Source organism: Myodes glareolus, chromosome 10 (assembly GCF_982192425.1).
Source record: "Myodes glareolus chromosome 10, mMyoGla1.1, whole genome shotgun sequence".
NCBI lineage: Eukaryota > Metazoa > Chordata > Mammalia > Rodentia > Cricetidae > Myodes > Myodes glareolus.
This window is the reverse complement of record NC_142035.1, coordinates 27,126,280-27,147,688: the sequence shown is the minus strand read 5'-3', so window position 1 is coordinate 27,147,688 and position 21,409 is coordinate 27,126,280. Positions and strand designations below refer to the sequence as shown.

The window sequence follows — 21,409 nt, the reverse complement described above, 5'->3', positions numbered from 1 at the left end:
CGCTGGTGTAAAGGGGAGGCTGGAGGGTGAACCACACGGGCCATGTGAGGGATCCTTGGGAGTTATCTACCCCACCAAGTTTGGGGTCAAGTACAGGGGGATATTGGTAGTCTCCAGAAGCTGCCGGAGTCCAGCTGGTGTGTGAACAAAGTGGAGGGCAGGAGGCAGAGCCAGAGGTGCTGAGCAGGGTTGATTCCTCTGTGCCAGGAATCCTGGGAGCTCAGAAATGCCGACTCCGCAGCCCTGACAGCCGCCTTCACATCTGCCAGGGATGGTTCTGAGCTCTAGCGGGGAAATGAGGCAAGAGCCAGCCCTGACCTGGCAGGGAGCCCAGATAATCCAGAGAAGGCACTCTACTGCCCTGTGCCTCAGTTTCTGCGACTGTCGAATGGGGATGAGAGGAGATGGTGCCAAGATCTGTGAGGATGCTCAAGTAATAATCTGATTTACGGAAGGCTGACTCTTCTTTAAGCCCGGCAAAACAAGGGCTACCATGGATCTGATTCCCACTGTGCAAAAGCTAGCAGCTCAGTCAGCTACCACTGGAAGAGGCGGTACTGGGGTTAAAATTTGACTTGCAATGCCCCAGGCCCATTCTTTGAGCCTCTGAACCAGCTCACTTGCTTTCATGTTAAACTCATATTTAAGCCCCACACACTCATCCCAACTGATGCAGAGTAGAGGCCTGTTCCAAGTCCCTTGGCCTCCAGGGCCTGATGACAGCCTCCTACTAGCCAGTCCCTTCCAAAAGATCTCAGCAAGGTGCTGAGATGTGAGCACTTCAGGAACAGAAGAAGGAAAGGCACTTGGCCGCCGCCGGGTTGTCTCTGATTCAGAGATCTCCCAAAGTTCAGGGAAAGTGAAGCAAGCAAAGCAGGACCTGGTCTTGGCCTGAGGTGAGGGGGCGTGGTCACAGGAGGGGAGTCCTCAAAGTACAACCTGGTCTTGGCCCGAGGTGAGGGGGCGTGGTCACAGAAGGGGGAGTCCTCAAAGTACAACCTGGTCTTGGCCCGAGGTGAGGGGGCGTGGTCACAGAAGGGGGAGTCCTCAAAGTACAACCTGGCCTTGGCCAGAGGTGAAGGGGCGTGGTCACAAGAAGGGGACTTTCATTTATTTGTTCACTGAGCTCCCACCACTGACCCAGCACTGGGCGGATGATGGAGATACGGTGAGTGGAGCAGAAGCAGGAGGGCAGGGACATTCCTTACAGGCGTCCATCTACTCACCCAGCACTGGCATATTGGGCCTCTTAGAAAGAAGACTGATGACAAAGGCTTTGCAGCTAGGCAGACAAGTGGCAGGTTCTCCGTTGGTCTCCTTGGGCAAGTTACGTCACCTCTCTGAGCCTTGGTCCCTTCATCTGCAGAATGGGGAGAGCGATAGAATGATGAAGTAAGGTAACCAGCGCGGAGGGGTTAGTTTGGGCTCCTGGACTACAGTATGTGCTCAGGAAACGCCTGTTTTCATTATTACCCTTTGTGGCTTTGAAACCTGTTCTTCCCTCCCATAGGGGACAAAGGCGCTTCAGGGGGCTTAGAACTCATACCTGGAGCCACTCTGGCCAGCTCTTTCCTAAAGTCTGCCAAGGATCTGAAGGTCTGAGCCGGTAGGAGTGGCAATGAGAAATCTCTGCCCAGGTCTCTGCAGCTGGAGAGGAGGCAATGTGGCAGAGGGGCGAGGGCCCAGTGTCTAGAGTAGACGGCCTGGGGAGAGTCGTGATTTACCATGTACAGGCCCTGAAACCTAGGGTACGTTATCTACTCTCTCTGAACTCAATTTCCCTTGCTGTAAAATGGGCTCAGTGATCCTTCCAGGGTAAGTGTAAGGATTAAGTAGCATCTGCAAAGTGCATGCATAGGTCTGTCCCTGGCATGCAGCCTGGAACTCTGTGTTTACAAAAATGAATTAAGGAAAGCATGAGGTCTCTTTAAGGCGATGCCCTTGATTTTTTTTTTTTCCTGTGGCGTCATTTCTCTGAGACCCTCCATCCCATAGCGCCCAGCAAGGGCCTGGACTCGGAACTGACCTCTCAGTCCCAGGTGGGATTCCTCACCCAGAAGTCAGGTTTGCTGGCCTTCCCCTGAGCTGCCCCAGCCGGAGCTGCTCTGCCCTGTTTTTCTATCTGCCTCTTCCTTCCCAGAGCCAGACCACAGCCCTGGGGGAGGTTCTTTCTTGTGGTCACAGATGCTACTCCGGCACCTCTCCTTGGTTTCACCTCCACCCTCACAGCTGCTCCAGGGAAGACCAGAGAGACAGGAGCAGGACAGGAATAGTGTCCGTCCATCAGCTCTTCAAGCTGGGGGTCTGGCTTCAAGACGCTTCCAGTTTCACCCTTCTCCTCCTCTAAGGAGCAGGGTCTCGATAAAATGCACTGGAGACACAGGGCAGAGTGCATGAGGCTTCCTGAAGAAAGCTCCATCAGTGCAGGGCGGATGCTTTTGTGGCCACTCTCCTCCTTGGAATTCATACAGAATTCCATTATCGGCTCTGGACAGCAGCTCAGGGACCATGTCGTCCCTTTCCCATTCAGCAGACAAGAAAGCTGGGGTCCAGAAGGGAGAGAGGATGGAGAAGAGTGTGGCAGGGTTCAGGCTTCCAACTCCCATGACCCCTAGAGTGACAGCTGCAAGTCTCTGATGCCCACCTCCTTGTCATGGCTGTGTGGGGTGACCTCAGAGCATACTGCCAGCCATCTAAGGCTACACAGCTGAGATTTCTGCCCAGATGCAAGGCAGGACAGAGGGAGATGCTAGAGGAGACAGAGCAGGCTAGGCAGACAGCTTGAAGCTAGACTTAGACCAAGCCTAAGAAGGAAGTGGGTAGGGGGCCACATAGACATGAGACCCTGCCCCTAACTTCTCTGCATATGGACCAGGAGATCTTAAAGCCGGTCATTCACCCAAGGGTACAGAACAAGTCAGTAATGGCTTTCCCCAGGAGGTTGTGCCAAGGCGCAGGCAGGTGAAGCTGAGCAACTGTGCATTCCTGCCACTGTGGGCCAGGCTTTGCTCTAAGCACTGCACCAGTGTGCTGGCATTTGGTCATCACTGCACCCTTGCAGCAATGCCACTGTGTCCAAGCCAAAGGGACAATAGGATATGCTTTGCTGAACTTCATTTCTTTAATTTGGAAGTAAATAGTTAGACATGCCCAAGAGGAGTGTTTGTTGGACTGAAACTGTTTTACAGTCTTTTGGGAAAAGACAAAAAAAGAGCATGAAAACGCCCTAAGTTCCAGCAGTCACCTTCTTTCTGTACCTATTTGTTTAGACTCGGGCTCACAGTTATGAGCCAGTTGAGAGGTTTCTGAAGTCTGCATCCTTCACTTAACATAAAGCAATGTGCTTCCCCAATATGGTCATCCACACCCATTGAGGATGTCTTCTTGGAAACCCCTCTCCTCTTGGGCCAGTTGGGATTTTCACTCTGACTTCAATATTGCAGCAGATGCCCTTGGGATAGAGTGTTTTTTTTTCATTTTATGTGATTTGGAGGCAAACCCAGTAAGCTCGTATTGGGAAGCAGAGGACAGAAGGCCCTTCTTTATTTTTTGTTTTTTGTTTTTCTCTACACAGGGTTTCTCTGTAGCTTTGGAGCCTGTCCCGGAACTGGCTGGTCTTGTACACCAGGCTAGCCTCGAACTCACAGAGACCTGCCTGCCTCTGCCTCCCGAGTGCTGGGATTAAAGGTGTGCACCACCACTGAACATCAGAAGGCCCTTCTTGGTGTTCTAGTGATGAAGCTATATCACCACAGTATAGTTCAGCACGCTCCATCATCCCTGCAGAGGTACTCTAAACCTCAGGTGCTCCGCTGATGTCTTCTGAGCTGCTATCTTAGGTTCATTTCTGCTGCTATGATCGGCTATCCCGACAGAAAGCAAGTCAGAGGGCCTGGAGAGCTGGCTCAACAGTTAAGAGCACACATCACTCTTGCAAAGGACCTGTGTTCAGTTCCAGGGGATCTAATGCCCTCTTCTGATCTCTTAGACACACACATGGTACACATGCATACGTGCAGGCAAAACACTCATGCACATTGAGTTTAAAACAATCACAGGCTTATTTCAGCTCAGAATTTCAAGTTATGTTTACCATTACAGGGAAGTCAAGGCAAGCAGATTTGAAGCAGGTAGTTATACCCGTGTCAAGAGCAGAGAAAGACACGAATGTGTGGATGCTTGTTCTCAGCTGACTTTTTCCACTAGTATATAGTCCAGGACCCAAACCTGCAGTGAGCTGGATTTTCTCACATCAATTAATTCAATTAAGGAAATCCTTCATAGGCACTATCAGGGCCCAAACTGATCTAGACAGTTCCTTATTGAGACTTTCTCCAGGTGGTTCTACATCACGTCAAGTTGACAATCAAAACCCATTCATCTACCAAAGACGTACATGTCACCTTCCAAATGAGGTTAAAGGTCTGGGATTTTAGCCTCAGCTGGCTACTAGCGGCCTGAGATATATCACTTCTGTGGGGGCTTTACTGGTCAGTGAATGGATGGGCCACTCTATGGTCTGTCCAAGGGGAAATCCTGATGAAGGACAGGCCAGCTCCAGCTCCTTCCTAGACTTTGTGGACCCTTGGAGCCTTCGTAAGCAATCTGGGCTCTGTTCTGTCATCTCTGAGACAGGAGACTGGAGTGATGAAACCCTTGGACCTCTTGGCATCCACTAGTTTTGTGTATTTTCAGTGCCCTGGACACTAATAGAGGAAATCCAAGACCCAGCACAGAGCAAGGAATTCAGCTACGCACAAATAAGGTCCATAGCATACAGATAGCCTCTTCTAGACAGGAAGTCAATGCTACTCTTCAGCCAACAAGGCCATCTAGTCTCAGGCACAATGTCACCAATATGCACTTATTCTGGGCTTCGTGAGAACCCTCGGCAACCTGGCCTTGTCATCTCCCACTTCTTGTCATTCAACATGCTCAAGCTTGTTGCTGCCCCAGAGCCTTTGAACATGGGATACCTCCTGGCCCTGTCTTTGCTTGGTTTTCCTACGACTGGCTTCCATCTTGGCTTAATTGTCACCTCTCCTAAGAGATCTTTGCCGGCGCCTCGTCTACAGGACCCACCAGCCTCCAGCATCTGATGTTAGGACCCTCCCAGCACCAAACACCTCTTTGAAAGGACAGTTTTGACTTAGTCCATCCAGTGGGGACTAGGCATGCCTACCTCCGTGTTAATCCACAAATGTGAGAAATGAGTGCTCAGCCCTCCAGGCACAGCTGTCCATACAGAACCTGAGTGGACTGAGCACTTCCTACTTGCCAATCACCAGCCTAACTCCTTTATAGGCCGATAATGTGCCCAGCAACACCTGAGTCAGCAACAAGTATTATATCCGTTTGTAAATGCAGAAACTGAGGCACACATCAGCTGGGTAACTTGCCCAAGATTCTACAGCTATATGGAGGGCCGAGTGCATGTGTCAGATACGGGCAGTCATTGTCCTCACAGGCTCAGAGACTGGTGGGCAAGCAGGCTTTGTCCCCAGTTATGGAAGTCAAGGCCACCATCTATAGGAGATGCCACCTCAGCTAAGTCTTGAGGACAAGTAGGGTTAGCTGGGGTAAAGAACACTCTTTCATCCTGCACAGAGACCAAGAGGATAGCCAGGCTGAAGAGCTGGAAGCAGGCTCCTTAAATCTGGAACACAAGATGATATTGTGGACTGTGAGTTGAGGGCTGTGGCTATCTGAGGCCAAAGCAAAACAAAACAAAACAAAAAACAATAATAATAAAATAAAGTCCCAAGGGACAGAACATAAGAGAAAGCAGCGCGACTAGGAAGTAAACAAGATTATGCAGAATCTTGGCAAGACCAGGTCCCCAAATGTTACTGGGAGATTTCTTAGCCACACTTTCAGAACTGCCATAGACCTTGGTTTTGTGGTGCCAGAGGATACTTTGGAAACTGCTGCTGACTCGCTGGCTGTGTGTCCTGGTCTTTCACTCCCAACTGGCACTGGAGGACCCAGTCCCCAAGGACATCCCCACTCCATCAACTTTGCATCCATAATAGATGATATGGTCCAGGAAGAGGCCGGCATCCCCAGAGTCCAGTGCTGGGTCTCTGGCACACTGACCTTACCCCACATTTGCTCTGGCTGATCTACCACCCCGGGGGTTTGCCTGACTGTCTCTGAGCAGGAGACTGAGCTCTCCAGTTCCTTGGTCCTTCCAAGGTGTGGGTGCTCCCCCAGGTTAGGATTGGATGGGGGGGTCTGCTTAGATCTTCCAGAGACAAAGGAGCTGACCTGCAGAGTTCCAGCAGGAGCCCTGCTCCCCCTCCCTTCCCCTCTCTCCCTTCTCAGTCCACGTGTCTCTATTGTCTGCTCCCCCGCTTCAGGGAAAGACACAGCCTCGGATGTGTCAAAACCACCACCCCCCGGCAGCAGGGAAATTAATTACTGGGCGATTTTCACTTCCTCTCGCAGCGCTCGCTTGAGCTAGGCACTGGAACAGGACCCGCTGAGTGAGGCCGGCATCGGCGTGGGGGAGCCGCTCCTTCCACCAGTTCGGAAAAAGAAAGTTGAATCCCAAACCCAACAGGGGGCTCTAGTAGGAGCCCAAGCTGGGGGCAGGGAGACTTCTAGTTAAATCTGGGCATCCACACTGCCACTTCAGAACTGGGGCAGAGGGAGCCGACTACAGACAGAGGGTGGTGGCTGGCCGGCTCACTCTTTTCATCCCCCTCCCCGAGTCCCCATGTGCCTGATCCCACTTGCGCGGGGCCGCTTACCCTTCAATCTCCTTGTCTTCTCCCTGTATTTCGCACCTTTTTTCCCTTTCTTCGCATCCACTAGAGGGTGTGTGCGGGGAGGGGGGCTTCCTTTTTATGTGTCCTGACCTCTCTTTTTCTCCTGCGGGTGCCTGAGTCTGTGTTGCCACTTTCTCCCCGTGCCTTTCTTGTCTGTTTCTCTCGCCTGTCTTTTTGTCCTTCTCTTAGTTTCTCTCTCTCTCTCTCTCTCTCTCTCTTTCTCTCTCTCTCTCTCTCACACACACACACACACACACACACACACATTTGCGCACACAGTCTGATTCATTCTCTCTCTCTCTCTCACACACACACACATTCGCACACACATTCTGATTCATTCTCTCTCTCTCTCTCTCTCTCTCTCTCTCTCTCTCTCTCTCTCTCTCTCTCTCTCTCTCTGCGCCTGTGTCCCTCTCACTTTCTCCTCTCCTGCCTGTTCGTTCTTCTCTGCGCCTGGCCTGCCCCCTCCGCCGATTCAGGGGAACGTGTGCGGAGCGATTGTCCTGGGGGACATTTGATGGATTAGAGCGCTGAACAGTTCCATTGCTGGGGGACCACCTGATCTCCTCCAGCCTGCGTCCCATATAAAGCCGACAGCCGGAGTGCTGAGCACAGCTCCAACGACCGCCAGTGTGCGCGCCGCCGCCGCCGCCGCCGCTGCCGCGCCCGAGCGGCACCCGAGCCGGAGCCGCGGCCGTCGCCACCCAGCCGGCTCCGCGGCCGCCCGCCCGCTGGGAGCTGTCCAGTGCTGAAGCCCGCGCCGACAGCCAATCGCGCCGGCCGGCAGCCTCCCCCACCGGGCCGCCAGTGCCCCGCGAGCCCCCCGCCCGGCGGCACCATGCCGCGTTCCTTCCTGGTGAAGAAGATCAAAGCGGATGGCTTCCAGTGCAGCGGGGTGCCAGCCCCCACCTACCACCCCCTGGAGACTGCCTACGTGCTGCCCGGCGCCCGCGGGCCTCCGGGGGACAACGGTGAGTGGGCCCTAGGGGAGGGTAGCGGGGTCCCCAACTTGGGTCACAGAAGGGAACCCCAGAGGAGACGTCCCTGGTCGAGTGCGCCCCCGGGACTTCCTGAGGGCCTGCCGGGCGGGGCTGGGGCTAGGTCGTACAAAGGAAAGTGACAGGGTCGACTAATCCCTCAGCCACGCACCAGCCGGGACTTTAAAAGTTGTGACCCTAGAATACGGCTGGGGTAAGGGGGTGACAGAGAGAGGACACCCCTAAAACGCTAGTGCGGGCGGATTGGAGTAACCTCTCACTGTTGAAGGAGGAAGACTGGTTGGCTGTGTGATCCCTGATGGGAAGGTAAGGGACCAGGACTGCCAATCCCTGTGGAGAGGAGACTGGCTCTTTGGGGAAAGTGGGCGCACCCCGCCTCCCTTCAACCATACTCCCCCTGGCAATGCCAGACAAGTGCTCTCCAGTCCTCCTCTCTCCAACTCTTTTGTTACCCTCTGCCACATGCCTGCCAAAGGCTGGGCCTGTCCTAGGGACTCAAAAGATGAGATTATTGGAAGGGGTTCCCCCAGTGCGCCTTCTGGTCCGTTGGACTGCACTGGTCCTCTCTGGCTTCTCACCCCCAACAACTAAACCTGCTGCTCCTCTGAAACCCTCTATGTCCTGCCCCACCCCCACTCCCCATCTCTTCTTAGAGCAAGTTCTTCTAAGGGAGAAGGGTTTGAGAGAGAAGAGAGGTCATTCAAGCCCCAAAGGGGGTGACATTCAGATGTCAAGAGAAGGGTGGTTCTATGAAACTGTTTCTCACCAAGAGGATGGATCATAATAGCACTCAACAGCCCCACCAGGACAGGTGTCTGGGAAGGAGGAGTCGCTTTGGTCGGCGAGACCTCTGACATCACAGGGCTGGCAGAACAAGAGCAAGGCACTAAGAATGAGTCTGTACTGGGAACGGAAGTGGCAAGCAGGAACCTGGGAGGTTGGGGGCAACTCCTAAGAGACTTGCAAGCACTCAGCCACTTGCCAGCACTCTGCCGAGCCAGGTGAGAAAAGGTGCTGAGCAAGGCGCTCTGTGACCTCACCAAGGTCACAGAAGTTAGGCAGCCATCAGGGTGCTTCTTAGAGCCCCTCAGCTTCTGGCTCCACTCAGCTACCCACAGAACCCTCCACTCCTTTACCCTCATCTCCCACTCGGTTGTCCTCTTTCCTTAACCTCCAGGACCTTGGGGTGGAAGACAGAAGCCCAGGAGATGTCTGGGCTGAGGGCTGGCAGGACAGAGGGTGGACCTGGAGTTGTGCCAAGACTGGGGAACATGTGCGGGAAACTGGTATGAAGGAAGTGAAGTCTCTGAGGGTTTGGGATCCATAGGATCCATGGGATCCCTTAGGAGACTGACATAAAACTCTTCTGACGCCCCCTTGATCCTGTCCCTGGGCCAACTGAGGAAACCCAGAGAATTTCACAGGCAAACTGCAGGCTGTTGCTCAGGAGGGAGGCAAGAAATGCCTTGCCTTGAATTTTGTCCAAACAGGCTTTGGATAGAGCCCCCACATGAACGATGGGGTATACAGATGGAGGTGTCTTTAGCCTAGAGCTGCCCCTGTCTTTGTCCCTCTCCTAAAGAGATAGCTCATCAACTCCTTGCCCTCTGGGAAAGCCTGGAGCTGCTCTAGCCACACGCCTGGCTGGGGTCTCTGTAGAGCAGCTCTGGATCTGTGATGACCTTGGACAAGTGCCTCCCCTTCTTTGGTCCTCAGCCTCCCCAGCAGTGCAAGCAAGAGCTTGGATGTCATGTACTAAGCCTCCTTCCAACTTTGACAAGCTCGGTTTCCGTGGAAGGTTAACTGATGTTAGAGACACTGGATCTAAGGGGGTGCTGGGATCTTCTGTCACGGTTCCCTTGGGGCTCTCTTCACCCACTGTGCCTGAGAGGGGAAGTTTTCCCAGATTAGGTCTGCCTCGTGGTAAAGGCATCTTGCCCTGTCTGTTGTGAATGGTTAGGGTGGAAATCAGGATGGCCCTTGTAGCCTTTCAACTAGAAAACATAGGGTCTGCTCTGTCTTGTTTTGCAAGAACCTCCTCCCTCCATGGGGTGTGGCCAGACCGGGCAATGAGGGCTCCCTGAGTGGGTAAGTGTTCTGAGGGTCCTCAGAGAGCCTGCTGGCTCCTGGTGGCCCGTTGTCTCTCTGCTCTGCCGGAAATAACCTTGCTGAGCATTTGAGAGAAGTGTGAAAAATTGCTGAGCTGACGATTTTCCCCCTCTCTCCCAGCGTGTGTAAGTGTGCTGTGTAAACAAGGGGAAAGAAAGGAGGGGGGAGAGGAGAAGAAACAGGGAGGGATGGAGGGAGACAGAGGAAGAAGAAGGGAGGGCCTGGGGCTGGAGGGAGTTTCAGTTATTAGAAAGATCCTCTTACAAGCCATTTCTGCAGCTTGTGCTTCAGGGTTAGGATGAGGCTGGAGGTGGGGGTCATGGAGGGAGGGAACTGTGAATGCAGAAGCCAGAGGAATGGGCTTTCTCATAAAGGCAGAGAACCCCAAGTGAGGTGAACCCCCAGCTCTGGGAGTGCCTAAGAATTTTAGAGAATCCCTGGAGAACACCCACACACACATCACAGGCATGCACATGCTCCCTCCCCCACCCTTTCTAGTCTCTTTTTAGCCTCTAAAGGTAAACACCTTGTGTACATGGTTCTAGACTGACTCCAGGCATACAGAAACTCAAATAGAGAAGAGACGCCCCCTCCAAGTTGGAAGAACTCAGGAGAGTCTTCCAGAGCTCCTAGAAGAAAAGAGACAAAGTCCTAAGTCCCCCAGCTTTCAACAAGCCTTCTTCCCCTTGGTGACCTCCACGGAGCCTTCTCTTCTCTCTGTTCCCAGGGTGTCTCTGAGCATAGATTTATCTCTCGGAAGTGCCAACTCTTATTCTCCTTCCTCTGCACAAAACCTAGCGCTCCAACTCTACCAAGCCCACCCTCCTAGTTCCAGAGTCCATTGCTCTGTGCCGGGATTCTGCAGTTTGGACAAGGCAGCTGCTTACTGTCTGCACATCAGTGGTCTCCGTGGACCCCTGCCAAGGACATCTCCCCTCACACTTGTCTCTGACCTCCAGCTGGGAGCCAGGGCCCCTCCCTCTCTACCCCAACCCTGTCCTACCCACACCCTTTCAGAGTGCACCCTCCTGGCAGACAGGGATCAATGCCGATCCAATAACACAGTTGTCTGCCCTCTGCAGCTACATTAAGTCTCCCCCAGCAGGCTGAAGAGCGCTCCTATCCTACCCATGGGCTTATCTAGCTGACCACATTACACCGGCTTCCACTTCCTTTCACTGCCTCTGATGGCGCCAAGTAGTCGCTCCAGAGCTGGGCCTGGGAACCCAGTTAAATAGACCTATCTTTCCCACACCTCAAAAAGTCCATCTGGGGATGCAGGGGACTATCCAAATACTTCAGCTGAGGGAACCCAGAGAAGGCTGGGTGGGTGCCCAAGAACACACAGCAGGCCCACGTGTTTGTAACCATGTGGCCTTTGGCATGTTGATCTTGGTCTAGAGCTGAGGTCCAGATTAAAGACATGTACCTGTCCAGGCCCGATGTTTATATCCAACTTCAGGTTGAGGAGTAGGTCCAGACTCTAGGTCTAAAGTGAGTACCAAAGCTTATAGGACCAGGTCTGGTATCCAGAGCACATTCAATGCCTAGAAACTGCTCCAGCTCAAGATTCTGGGTCCAGGACCAAGGTCTAGGTCCAGTTTCCAGTCCAAGGTCATTCCAGATCGTCTCAAGCTTGCCTAAGGTAGAATTTTTTTTTGGGTAGCTTTAGCTTATCTTCCTCAGCCTCAGTTTCTCTGTCATGACAGAGTAGTTGAGCATGCCCTAGTTCAGCTCTGAATGGGGACTCAAGAATCAGTTTCCCTATCAGGGCTCAATAGCGGTGTGGAATAGTAGGACCCACCCAGAATGTGAGATCTGAGTCCCTAAGGGGGATGGGAGCTGGATGTGATTCCCGGGAGAGGGCAGGAGAGCACTCCAGGCCCAAGGTCTCTAGGGTCACACACACGTGCACACAAACTCACCCCGCAAAGGAAGGACGGCTTGGGAGAATTGTTGCAATCTACAGAGGGAAAAAGGCAGGGAGGGTGCCTGGGATCTAAAGATGATGGAGCCTAGCATACATCCATATTGAGTGCTCTAGGGCCCATAGTTGGGGGTCTTATTGGGGGGGGGGATAGCCTGAGATGCTGTTGGGCAAGCTGGAGGCCCCAGGCCCCTGGGCCTGCTTTACTGGTGTTTCCTCCTGGAGTGAGTGTCTACTGCCAGTCTCAGGGTAAGGGGCTTTGGAAGGGGATCTTTTGATTGTACTCTTCTGGGGCAGAGAAAGGGAAGGGCAGGAATGAGAAATGCGGAAGAGAAGGTAGGCTGTGTGCAGTGCACCTGTGCTCAGGAAGCCAGAACCAGTCAAGCAGAGGGGAGCAGGAGGCGGCCTCAGCAGCCAGTGCTGGTAACTCTGGACCCCGAGCCACTACTCCCACCACCATAGCCCCTCACAAAGTCCTTCCTATTGATTCCCACGGAGCCATGGGCCTCCCTGTGAGACACAGGAACTGGGTCACTGTCAGGAAAGCCCAGAACATAGGGAATTTCAGGAGTCAGGGTGGGGGAGGAGAGTTGGAATTCTCTAGAAGCCCCTTGGGCCTGGGTCAATGGGCATCGGCCCCAGGCTCTGTAGCCCTGGTTGTGTTCAGCCAGACCCCTCACTCTGCCCCCTGCACCCCTGTGGGCAGATGTACAGATGTACCAGCTGCCAGGCCTTTAGAGAAGGTGGGTGTCATTCTGGTCCAGTGCCCAGGGAACAGCTAACAAAGATGCTATACTGGGGGAGGGGGAGGTACCCAGCCCCTTTGCCCAGCTCTGCGAGCAGACAGGAGAAACTATTTTTATCCTGCTTTGCTGCTGACAGACCTGGCTTTCTGCTCAGCTGGCTGGCGCTGATTCTTGAGGCCTGAGGCCCTGGCACAGCAAGAAATAGCTCTAAATATACCCACGCAGCATCCCCGCGGCCCCCACTGCAGCAGGATGAGTCCTCTCCAGGAACCCAGCAGCCCCCTCTTCTGCCCATCTCAGAACAGGGGGTGGAACTGGGGCTAGAAATTCCCTGGAGGATGCTTGGCACCCTGGCAGTCTTGGGAGACACGGGGGAGAAGAGCTTCGGTCCGGCTCCATGAAGACAAGGAGGCCACCAGGCAGGCTCTGATGAGAGGTCGCGTGACCCCGGGAGGATCAAGGCCCCTCTCCAGGCTCCAGCTTCTTCAGAAAGGTGTGGGAGGGTATGACCTTAGACTTGAGCTAATATCATCAAGCCTCAGCCCAGGCCTCACCCACAGTAAATGCTCAGTAAGTGTGAGTCACTACTGTTGAGTATCATTTACAAATGAACAGAGAGCCGCTTTTTCCAGAGCGACGGCTTCTCCCCAGCCCATCACGTCAATACCCTATGAGACACAGGCCAACTGGGTGGCACTATTGGGAGACACCCCCACCCAGCCGCCTCTCTTCCCTTCCCCACAGGCCTCTAGTCTCTCTCTGGTGCTCTGGAGGAAATACTGGCTCTGGGTCCTGAAGCCTGACTCCCTGTCTAGTGACCTTGGCCAAGTCCTCTGCCCTCACCAGGCTTCTGGCATACTGTAACAGCTGTTCCCAGGGCTGGTTGGTGCTGACTTCAGAGCTAGCAGACACAGCAGGACTATAAGAGTCCTCCTCTCAAACCCTAGGGTCAAGCAGGTGCATGAGGCAGTGTGCAGGGGACCCAGCATGTAAATCTTCATAATTTCTCTTCCTATCACTCCTGTGGCACTGGAATTTTTTGAAATGGATGCTGCAGTCTAAAGCGTGCAGACCCTCGGGCATTCTCAGGAGGCATGCCCGCCACCTGAGCACTCCCCACAGTCATGGCAGAGGCTCTTCTGGTCCCTGTGCCTGGGGTTTCAGCCTCAGGACTTAACTGAGGTCACACAGCTAGAGTCTATGCACAGGAGCCGGGAGTGAGGCAAGTGTCTGCTCTGCTGGTCAGCTGGAGGGCAGTCTTCTACAGCCCAGCCCTGAATGGGTTCTATGCTAAGGATGGTGGACAGTGTTGCAAAGGATCTTCCAGGGTTCAGGCCAAAGAAGCAAGGTGCCTTGCCCAAGGTCACATGGCAGCCTGAGACACCCTGTCTCTGGACATCCCCAGAAAATACAGGAATAATAATGGCAAGGGCTCGAGAGGCTGCATGCCGTGTGCCCGCTGTTGGCCCAAGTGCTGTACATGCGTTATCTCATTCGCTTCTATGAGAAACTCCCTTGCGCAGGTGTGGTGGGCTAATCCTGAGCCCTCCGCCCGGTGTCACACAGTGGGGAGACACCTGAAGAGAACGGGGAGTATGAAGGAGTAAGATGTAGAGGGGACAAAGGGCATCACACAGGAATTGGTTCCACCATAATACATAAGAGTCTTCCATGCATCCTAGTCAACCTTCTTCCCATGCATGCTGAACCCAGAGGTTAACGAATGTCACAAAGTAAAACCCACCCAATATAGACATGATTAAGCAAAGTGTCGTCATATGATATTCCTATGCTAAATCTCATAGACACTGACATTGGGTTATGGAGCTGGTCCTGAAGGCAATCCCGTATGTATCCCTAGGCAAATGAGCAGCTGTTGTTTGAGGAATCCCTATTTCCATAGAGAGGGCTCTGTATCAGGATAAGATGCTGCAGTGCTGCAAGTTACCAGCAGAGGGCACCACAGGAAGCACATGAGTTGAGCTCCTACTACGCACTAGCTTTTTTCAAATATGATGGGGAAATTACATAACCCAAAAGAAGCAACAGAGAGAAGCGGCAAGATGCTCACAGATGGGTACCAAGGAAACCATATCACAGAAATCCAGACAGTGAACCAGTGTTAGAGTCAGGCACAGACCTAGGGTCACTTCACTTCCTTGGGACTTGGCGTCTGGTCAACCACACTGTTGTGAGGACAGAATGCAGTCACTCATGCAAAACACTTCCAAGAGAGCCTAACATCTAGTGAGGGTCCTTTACTGACGTCGCAGAGGTACAGAGAAGTCAAGTAATTTGTCCAAGGTCACACAGTTATGGCCAGGAATGTAACTCAGTATCAGAGTGTTTGTGTAGCATGCACAAGGCCCTGGGCTCAGTTCCAAAAGTGTGAGGAGGGGGCACTACTGAGGTACGTTCTGATGGACCAAGGTCACTGTACTGGTTCCTTTTCTGTTGCTATGATATGATAAAACACTATGAACGAGGAAGCTTATCAAAGCTTATTTGGGCTCATGGCTCCAGAGAGATACAGGTCCATGGTGGCAGAGTAGCGGTGTGGTGGCTGGAGTAGGAAGCTGAGCACTTACATTTTCAATGGCAGGCATGAAGCAGAGAGCATTCTGGAAATGGCGGGAGGTGTGAAACCTCAAAGCCTGCCCCCCCATAGACACACTTCACCAAGTCACACCTCCTAAACCTGCCCAAACATTGCCACCAACTGGGGCTGAAAATTCAGAAATCTAAGCCCATGGGAGACATCTCATTCAAACCACCATAGTCACACAGCTGGGACTGGTAACAGGACAGCCTCATGCAGGCAGACTGCTTCCGAAGTCATGCTTTTAACCAGCATGTCGCCATCCATTAATAAGAGCATACAAAGTGGTGGTCCCTGCCTGACATAATGGCACACACCTTTAATCCCAGCACTTAGGAGGCAGAGGCAAGTGGATCCCTGTGAGTTCTAGGCCAGTCTGGCCTACGTAGTGAGTTCCAGGACAGCCAGAGCTACATAGTAATAACCTGTCTCAAAAATAAAAATAAACAAACAAACAGATGACAAGTAAGTAATGAACCGTGCTGGTCACATGACCAGACCAAATCACATGACCACTCCCAACCTCATTTACAGGGACCCAAGGCACAGGAGGACAGATGACTAGCCCAAGGTCATTCTGCTAGTACCTGTGTTCTGGCATCAAACTGCCCTCCCCTTTCCATGGCTGGGGCCCTGTGAGGTGCAGACTTGTGCCAAGAGCAGGCGGACAGGACTGCCGACAGCTGGGCTTCTGGGATGGTAAGCCAGGCTAACTGGTAAACATCTGATTACACTCACTTCACAAGCACTTACTGGGTACCACTGCTGGGGTCCTGCTAGACCGGGGCGGGGCAGCCACTACCTGTTCCTGGGGGTTCCCTAGAGTACAGGGACCATGCAGAGCAGTGCGGTGGGTTCCACTCTTGGTTGCACCCCATGAGCAGGTCCCACCACTCTTGGTTTCCTTATCTGTCAGAAAGACATTTTTGAGAGGACTCAGAAGTGGCAGTAGAGCTCTTAGAAAAGAGCCTGGCACCCAGGAAGTGCTCAGCAAGCAGCTCAGTAGTTACACCCCGTGGGGAGGCTGAAGGAGGAGAGGGTCTTAGAGTAACCACCAAATAAACAACCCAGCCCTTGACAAAGTGACAGACCGACTCCTGGCATGGGCAGGCTGACCTTCCAAGCTGAAAGCAGACGGGAGGGAGATGAGCGCTTCCAGGGTAGTCGCCCCTACTCTTGAATTAAGTCTCCACCACTGTCCCCCTTGCTCCTGACCACAGAGTCCCTTACTGTTGAGTCACCCACCCTGACGCCCCACTGATTTCTGTGCACAGCAGGTCCTGACCACACACAGGACAGAGAAATACAGACACAGATTAGGAGTATTGGAAAGTGGCTTGTCCAGATCTCAACCTGGGATCATCCCAAATGCCAGACAAGGCAGAAGACTGGAGGATCGTCAGCCAGGCCCTTTAAGGGAAATGAAGCTGGCCAAAGTGCCCAGCCTGCCAGACATTGCTGGAATCACACTTACAAAGCCCTCTTCCAGCTGCTCCTTCATGGGGGAAGCCCTGGGCAGAGGGGCGTTACAGGTCCCAGAGGTCAGAAGGAGAGGGGCAAATGGGAATGCCACTCCTCAGCTCCTCAGCTGTGAAAGCAGGGGAAAGGGCCTAACCTCTATTGTTCTCGGGAATCAAAGGACAATGGGGACACTTGGTAATTAAGTGCTGGATGATAAGTTTGCTCAATGTCTGCCAGGAACCCTCTGAGGAGCCCAGCCCCCAGGGTCCCCAGGGAAAACACTAAGATCAGAAGAGGCCATGGGAGTCAGAGACAAATGGTGTGGCCCCTGCTCTCCAGAAGCCTCTCCAAGTCCCCTGAGAGAGCCTCAGCCTGCCACACAGCCGTCTCTCAAACACATGACAGACAGGATTTCTGGTCCAAACTCCAGTAGAACAGGTGGAGAGTGAGCATCTCTGTCTCTGTCTCTGTCTCTGTCTCTCTCTCTCTCTCTCTCACACACACACACACACACCAAGGGCTCTCTATCCTGGTGTAGTGATTACACGCCACACTCTTGACTGGTAAGTCGTCTTGAAGGGTGGAGTCTAGTCAGACTCGGATTCCTTTATGCAACATTCACTCATCGTATGCCTGCTGTGTGCCAGGCAGGGCGGAGTACACAGACCCAAACCTAGAGAATTCCAGCGCAGTGTGGGGAGAGGCAGACAAATCAGCTTCATCGAAGCACTGTTCGAGCAGAAGGAAAAGAAGTGTAATTATAATGCTAACATTTACATAGCAATCATTGTGCACTCTCGATTTCTTTACATGTGCAATGGGAACTAATTTCCTATGATGATTGAGTTAGCCTTTGTAAAGGATAGTGTCCAGGCTTACATACGGTAAGTGCTTAATACTTATATGTTCATCACTTTATACTGGGTTCTGTCAAAAACCCTAAAGTTGGGTGTCTACTTACAAGCTCCAGACAAAGCAAACATTTTTTTTGTTGTTGTTTTTTGTTTTGTTTTGTTTTTCCAGACAGGGTTTCTCAGTAGCTATGGAGCCAGTCCTGGAACTCACGCTGTAGACCAGGTTGGCCTCAAATTCACAGAGATTCTCCTGCCTCTGCCTCCCGAGTGCTGGCATTAAAGGTGTGTGCCACCACCGCCGGCCAAAGCAAACATTTTTAAAGATGGGGTCTCGCTGCATTGCCCACACTGGCCTCAAATTCCTGAGCTCAGATGATTCTCCTGCCTCTGAAATTTGATGAAGGCAAAGGCTGCTTTGTAGTATCGAATGCTTTTAGTCCCAGCACTCAGGAGGTAGAGACAGGAGGATCTCTGTGAGTTAGACATCAGCTTAATTAACTACAAAGTAAGTTCCAGGAAAGCCGGGGCTACATGGTTTCCTAACAAAATATTAAAATAAAAAAAAAGCAAACCAAAGACTGATATTCCCGCATGTTACAGAGGTGAAAAGGCAAAATAATTCTGGGGTGGGGGTGGGGAGAGCATCTTTGGACTGCAGAGCTTCTGCAAGCTTAGATTGCTTGCTGCCCCCTATGCCTCAATCTCTTCACCTAGAGAGTGAAAGGCTACTTCCAGTCCATTGTTATGCACACTTGTAACGATGAAGGCCAAGTGGGCAGAGCCAAGCCAACCTCTGCACCAACAGAGGTTCACCGACGAAGGTCCAGGTGGGCACGCCGGCTGGGTGAGCATCGGTGCAAGGCGGCCTACGGAGACCCCTCGCCCCCCATCTCCAGCGTCCTCACTCCCCTCCTTGTCACCCACAGGTTATGTGGCGCACTGCCTGCCCCCCAGCGGTTACGATGGCGAGCAGAAGCCTGGGCTGGAGCTGGCGCCCGCCGAGCCCGCATACCCGACCGCGGCGTCGGAAGAGTACAGCGATCCCGAGAGCCCGCAGTCCAGCCTGTCGGCGCGCTACTTCCGCGGGGAGGCGGCCGTGACCGACAGCTACTCCATGGACGCCTTCTTCATCTCCGACGGGCGCTCGCGGAGGCGCCGGGCTGGGGCTAGCGGGGACGCGGCGGGCGCGGGCGAAGCCGGCGGTGGCGGGGAGCGCGCAGGTCGCTCGGGGGCAACAGCGGGCGGCGGGCATCGGCACGCATGCGCAGAGTGCGGCAAGACGTACGCCACGTCGTCGAACCTGAGCCGCCACAAGCAGACGCACCGCAGCCTGGACAGCCAGCTGGCGCGCAAGTGCCCGACGTGCGGCAAGGCCTACGTGTCCATGCCCGCGCTCGCCATGCATGTGCTCACGCACAACCTGCGCCACAAGTGCGGCGTGTGCGGCAAGGCCTTCTCCCGGCCCTGGCTGCTCCAGGGCCACATGCGCTCGCACACCGGCGAGAAGCCCTTCGGCTGTGCGCACTGCGGCAAGGCCTTCGCCGACCGCTCCAACCTGCGCGCGCACATGCAGACGCACTCGGCCTTCAAGCATTACCGCTGCCGCCAGTGCGACAAGAGCTTCGCTCTCAAGTCCTACCTCCACAAGCACTGCGAGGCCGCATGCGTCAAGGCTGCGGAGCCGCCGCCCCCCGCCGGCCCGGCCAGCTGAGCCTCCGCTACGCCGGGTGCCCGCAGAGGCTTTTCTCACCCCTCAGTCTAGCGTCTCCCCTGCCTGCACCCTTGGCGGGGTGAGGGTGAACCCCATTTTGACCCAGGATTTTCTTTTCAACCCCCACCAAGCCCACCTCTCACTTCCTGCACCATATCCCCCTTTGCGCCCACCCACATTGTCCATTCTGGCCACCACTCGGACCTTGACCCCAAGTCTGGCCTTCAAGGCTTCCAACTCAGGCACCAGGTCCGTACCTCTTCGGGTCCCGGCGCTGGAAGTTTCTCCGGCCCCGACTCTAAGCTGTGCTCCTTACTAGATCTTTCTTCTCATTTCTCAGCTGAGTCATTGGCCATTCCTCTATTGGAGCCCTCATTCTAAACCCGAATGTACCCTTGACTTCCTGTCTGCCTCAGTTTCCCTGTCCACACTGTCCGATCTTTTGGGTCTCTCTGCTGAGTGTGTGTGTGTGTGTGTGTGTGTGTGTGTGTGTGTGTGCGCGCGCGCGCGTGTGCATGCGTGTGTCCATCCGAGAATCTAATCTTCACCCCTCCTGAAGTCCCCTGCCTGTCCACCCCTGATCCCCTCGATGCTTAGGCCTTAGGTCCAGCCACTCACACAGTCCTACCTGACACTTCCACCCTCCTTAGTCTTCCTGGATCTCATCAGCCATTCTACTCCCTGCTATCTCCAGCTTCCCTCTAGTAGATCTCCATTCCTCAGTTTTCCTAGCTGGGAACAGACTTGGGAGGCAGCCCAGGGCTTTGCCCTCTCAGGTGACCCTTCTTACCCCAGGACAGTTCCTGCCTAGGCCTCAGGCAGAGAGCTGTGCCTTTCCCGGATTATCTGAGCACTTTCCCTCACCCCAGGACCACAGGTTCACCTCTGCACCTCACCCATGGACCCTACCCCTCATCTGGCAGGGCCCCTTCAGCTATTTATTTGTGTATTTATTTATTTATCTATTTATTATTCTATTTAATCTCTTGGCTTCACCCAGGGACTGTCTGGCTTTCCCAGCTGGACTGGGAAGTCGAGGAGCAGGGTCAGCAAGGCCATAGCTCCCTATGGGTCTGGGGAGAAGACCACCCTTTTCAGAGGCCTGAACTCCTTAGGACGAGGCCTGGAGAAATGGGGAGGGGGGGCGCGGAGCCTGCTGATCCTCAGCTGGCAGAGGAGGGGCCATCAGAAGGTCCTATTTCGGGGCAGGTTCCCGGCCTCCTGAGCCTTCCATTCCGGTCCCAGGAAGCCCTTCTGGACCCTCCTCCTTTGTTTCTTATTTATTCCTCTTTCAGAGGGACCCCAGGTTCCAGGGACCGACTGAGCCCCGGACCCCGCTGGGGCCTCTGGCCTGCTCCCGGGAGGAGTGCTCTCTCCCGGCCACGACTATGCAACTCTCCCGGGCAGAGGGGCCGGGACTGCCAGCCAGGCGCCTATTGGCCACCACTACCTCCTCCACCGCGCTTTTGCATGCCCGGGCGAGGACCGAAGCACACACCTCCGCGCGCACCGGCCCGGCCCCCTCTGCTTTAAGCACACGCCTCTACCCGCATCCCTCTGTGTCCTCTTTGGGGACAAGAGTCCTGGACACTCAGACCTCCTCCCCATCCCCCTAGCCACAAAAGAGGGAGGAGACTGCAGACCGCTCTAGGTCCCTCTCTGGGGCTTCCGAGGGATGGAGCTTCATTCAGCCCCAGGCTCCTGGAAGGGAGGCTGCAGAGATGGTGGGAGAGAGAGGGGTCACCAGAAGCAATTATGGAGGGTGCTGACCCTGTAAATAGAAACTTCTGACAGCAATAATTTCCCATGCATGCTAAGCCTTTGGCCCCTCCCTTGCTGTACCCTTCACTCATCCCCACTCCTACTCCTTCCCCATCTCCAGCAGTATTACTTGTAACGCAATTCAGGGATATTAAAGGGACTTTGGCCACTCACCAGTGCCTCCAGACCTTTGACGGGGACCCGCATTTAGACTCTTCCCCTAGTGCCTATAGGTTTTCCCTCCACACACCTTGGGAGGGGCGGTTGAGAGTTGAACAGTGTACTAATGTTCCAACAGTGACAGTTATGGGACAACCTACCCCCAACACACAGTCCTCAATGGGGTCTGAGGGGCACAGGCCGCGGTGACAGTCCTCATCCTCCTACCTGCAGCCTCTGTGACTACACTCTGTGCTGGTCTGTTGTCTACCCAGTTTGAGAACAAGCTCCATGCCAAATCAGGGGCTTAG

The 21,409-nt window shown here is 53.9% G+C and overlaps 1 protein-coding gene across 1 annotated transcript; it reads left to right on the top strand.

Moving 5' to 3' along the window:
* The first annotated feature begins 7,527 nt into the window (after positions 1–7,527).
* On the top strand, positions 7,528–21,112 carry Scrt2 (scratch family transcriptional repressor 2). The gene is made up of 2 exons (XM_085697228.2): positions 7,528–7,744; positions 18,394–21,112. The coding sequence occupies exons 1-2, from the start codon at positions 7,612–7,614 to the stop codon at positions 19,176–19,178; spliced, it is 918 nt and encodes a 305-aa protein (XP_085553354.1). The 5' UTR covers positions 7,528–7,611; the 3' UTR covers positions 19,179–21,112.
* Positions 21,113–21,409: the final 297 nt, after the last annotated feature.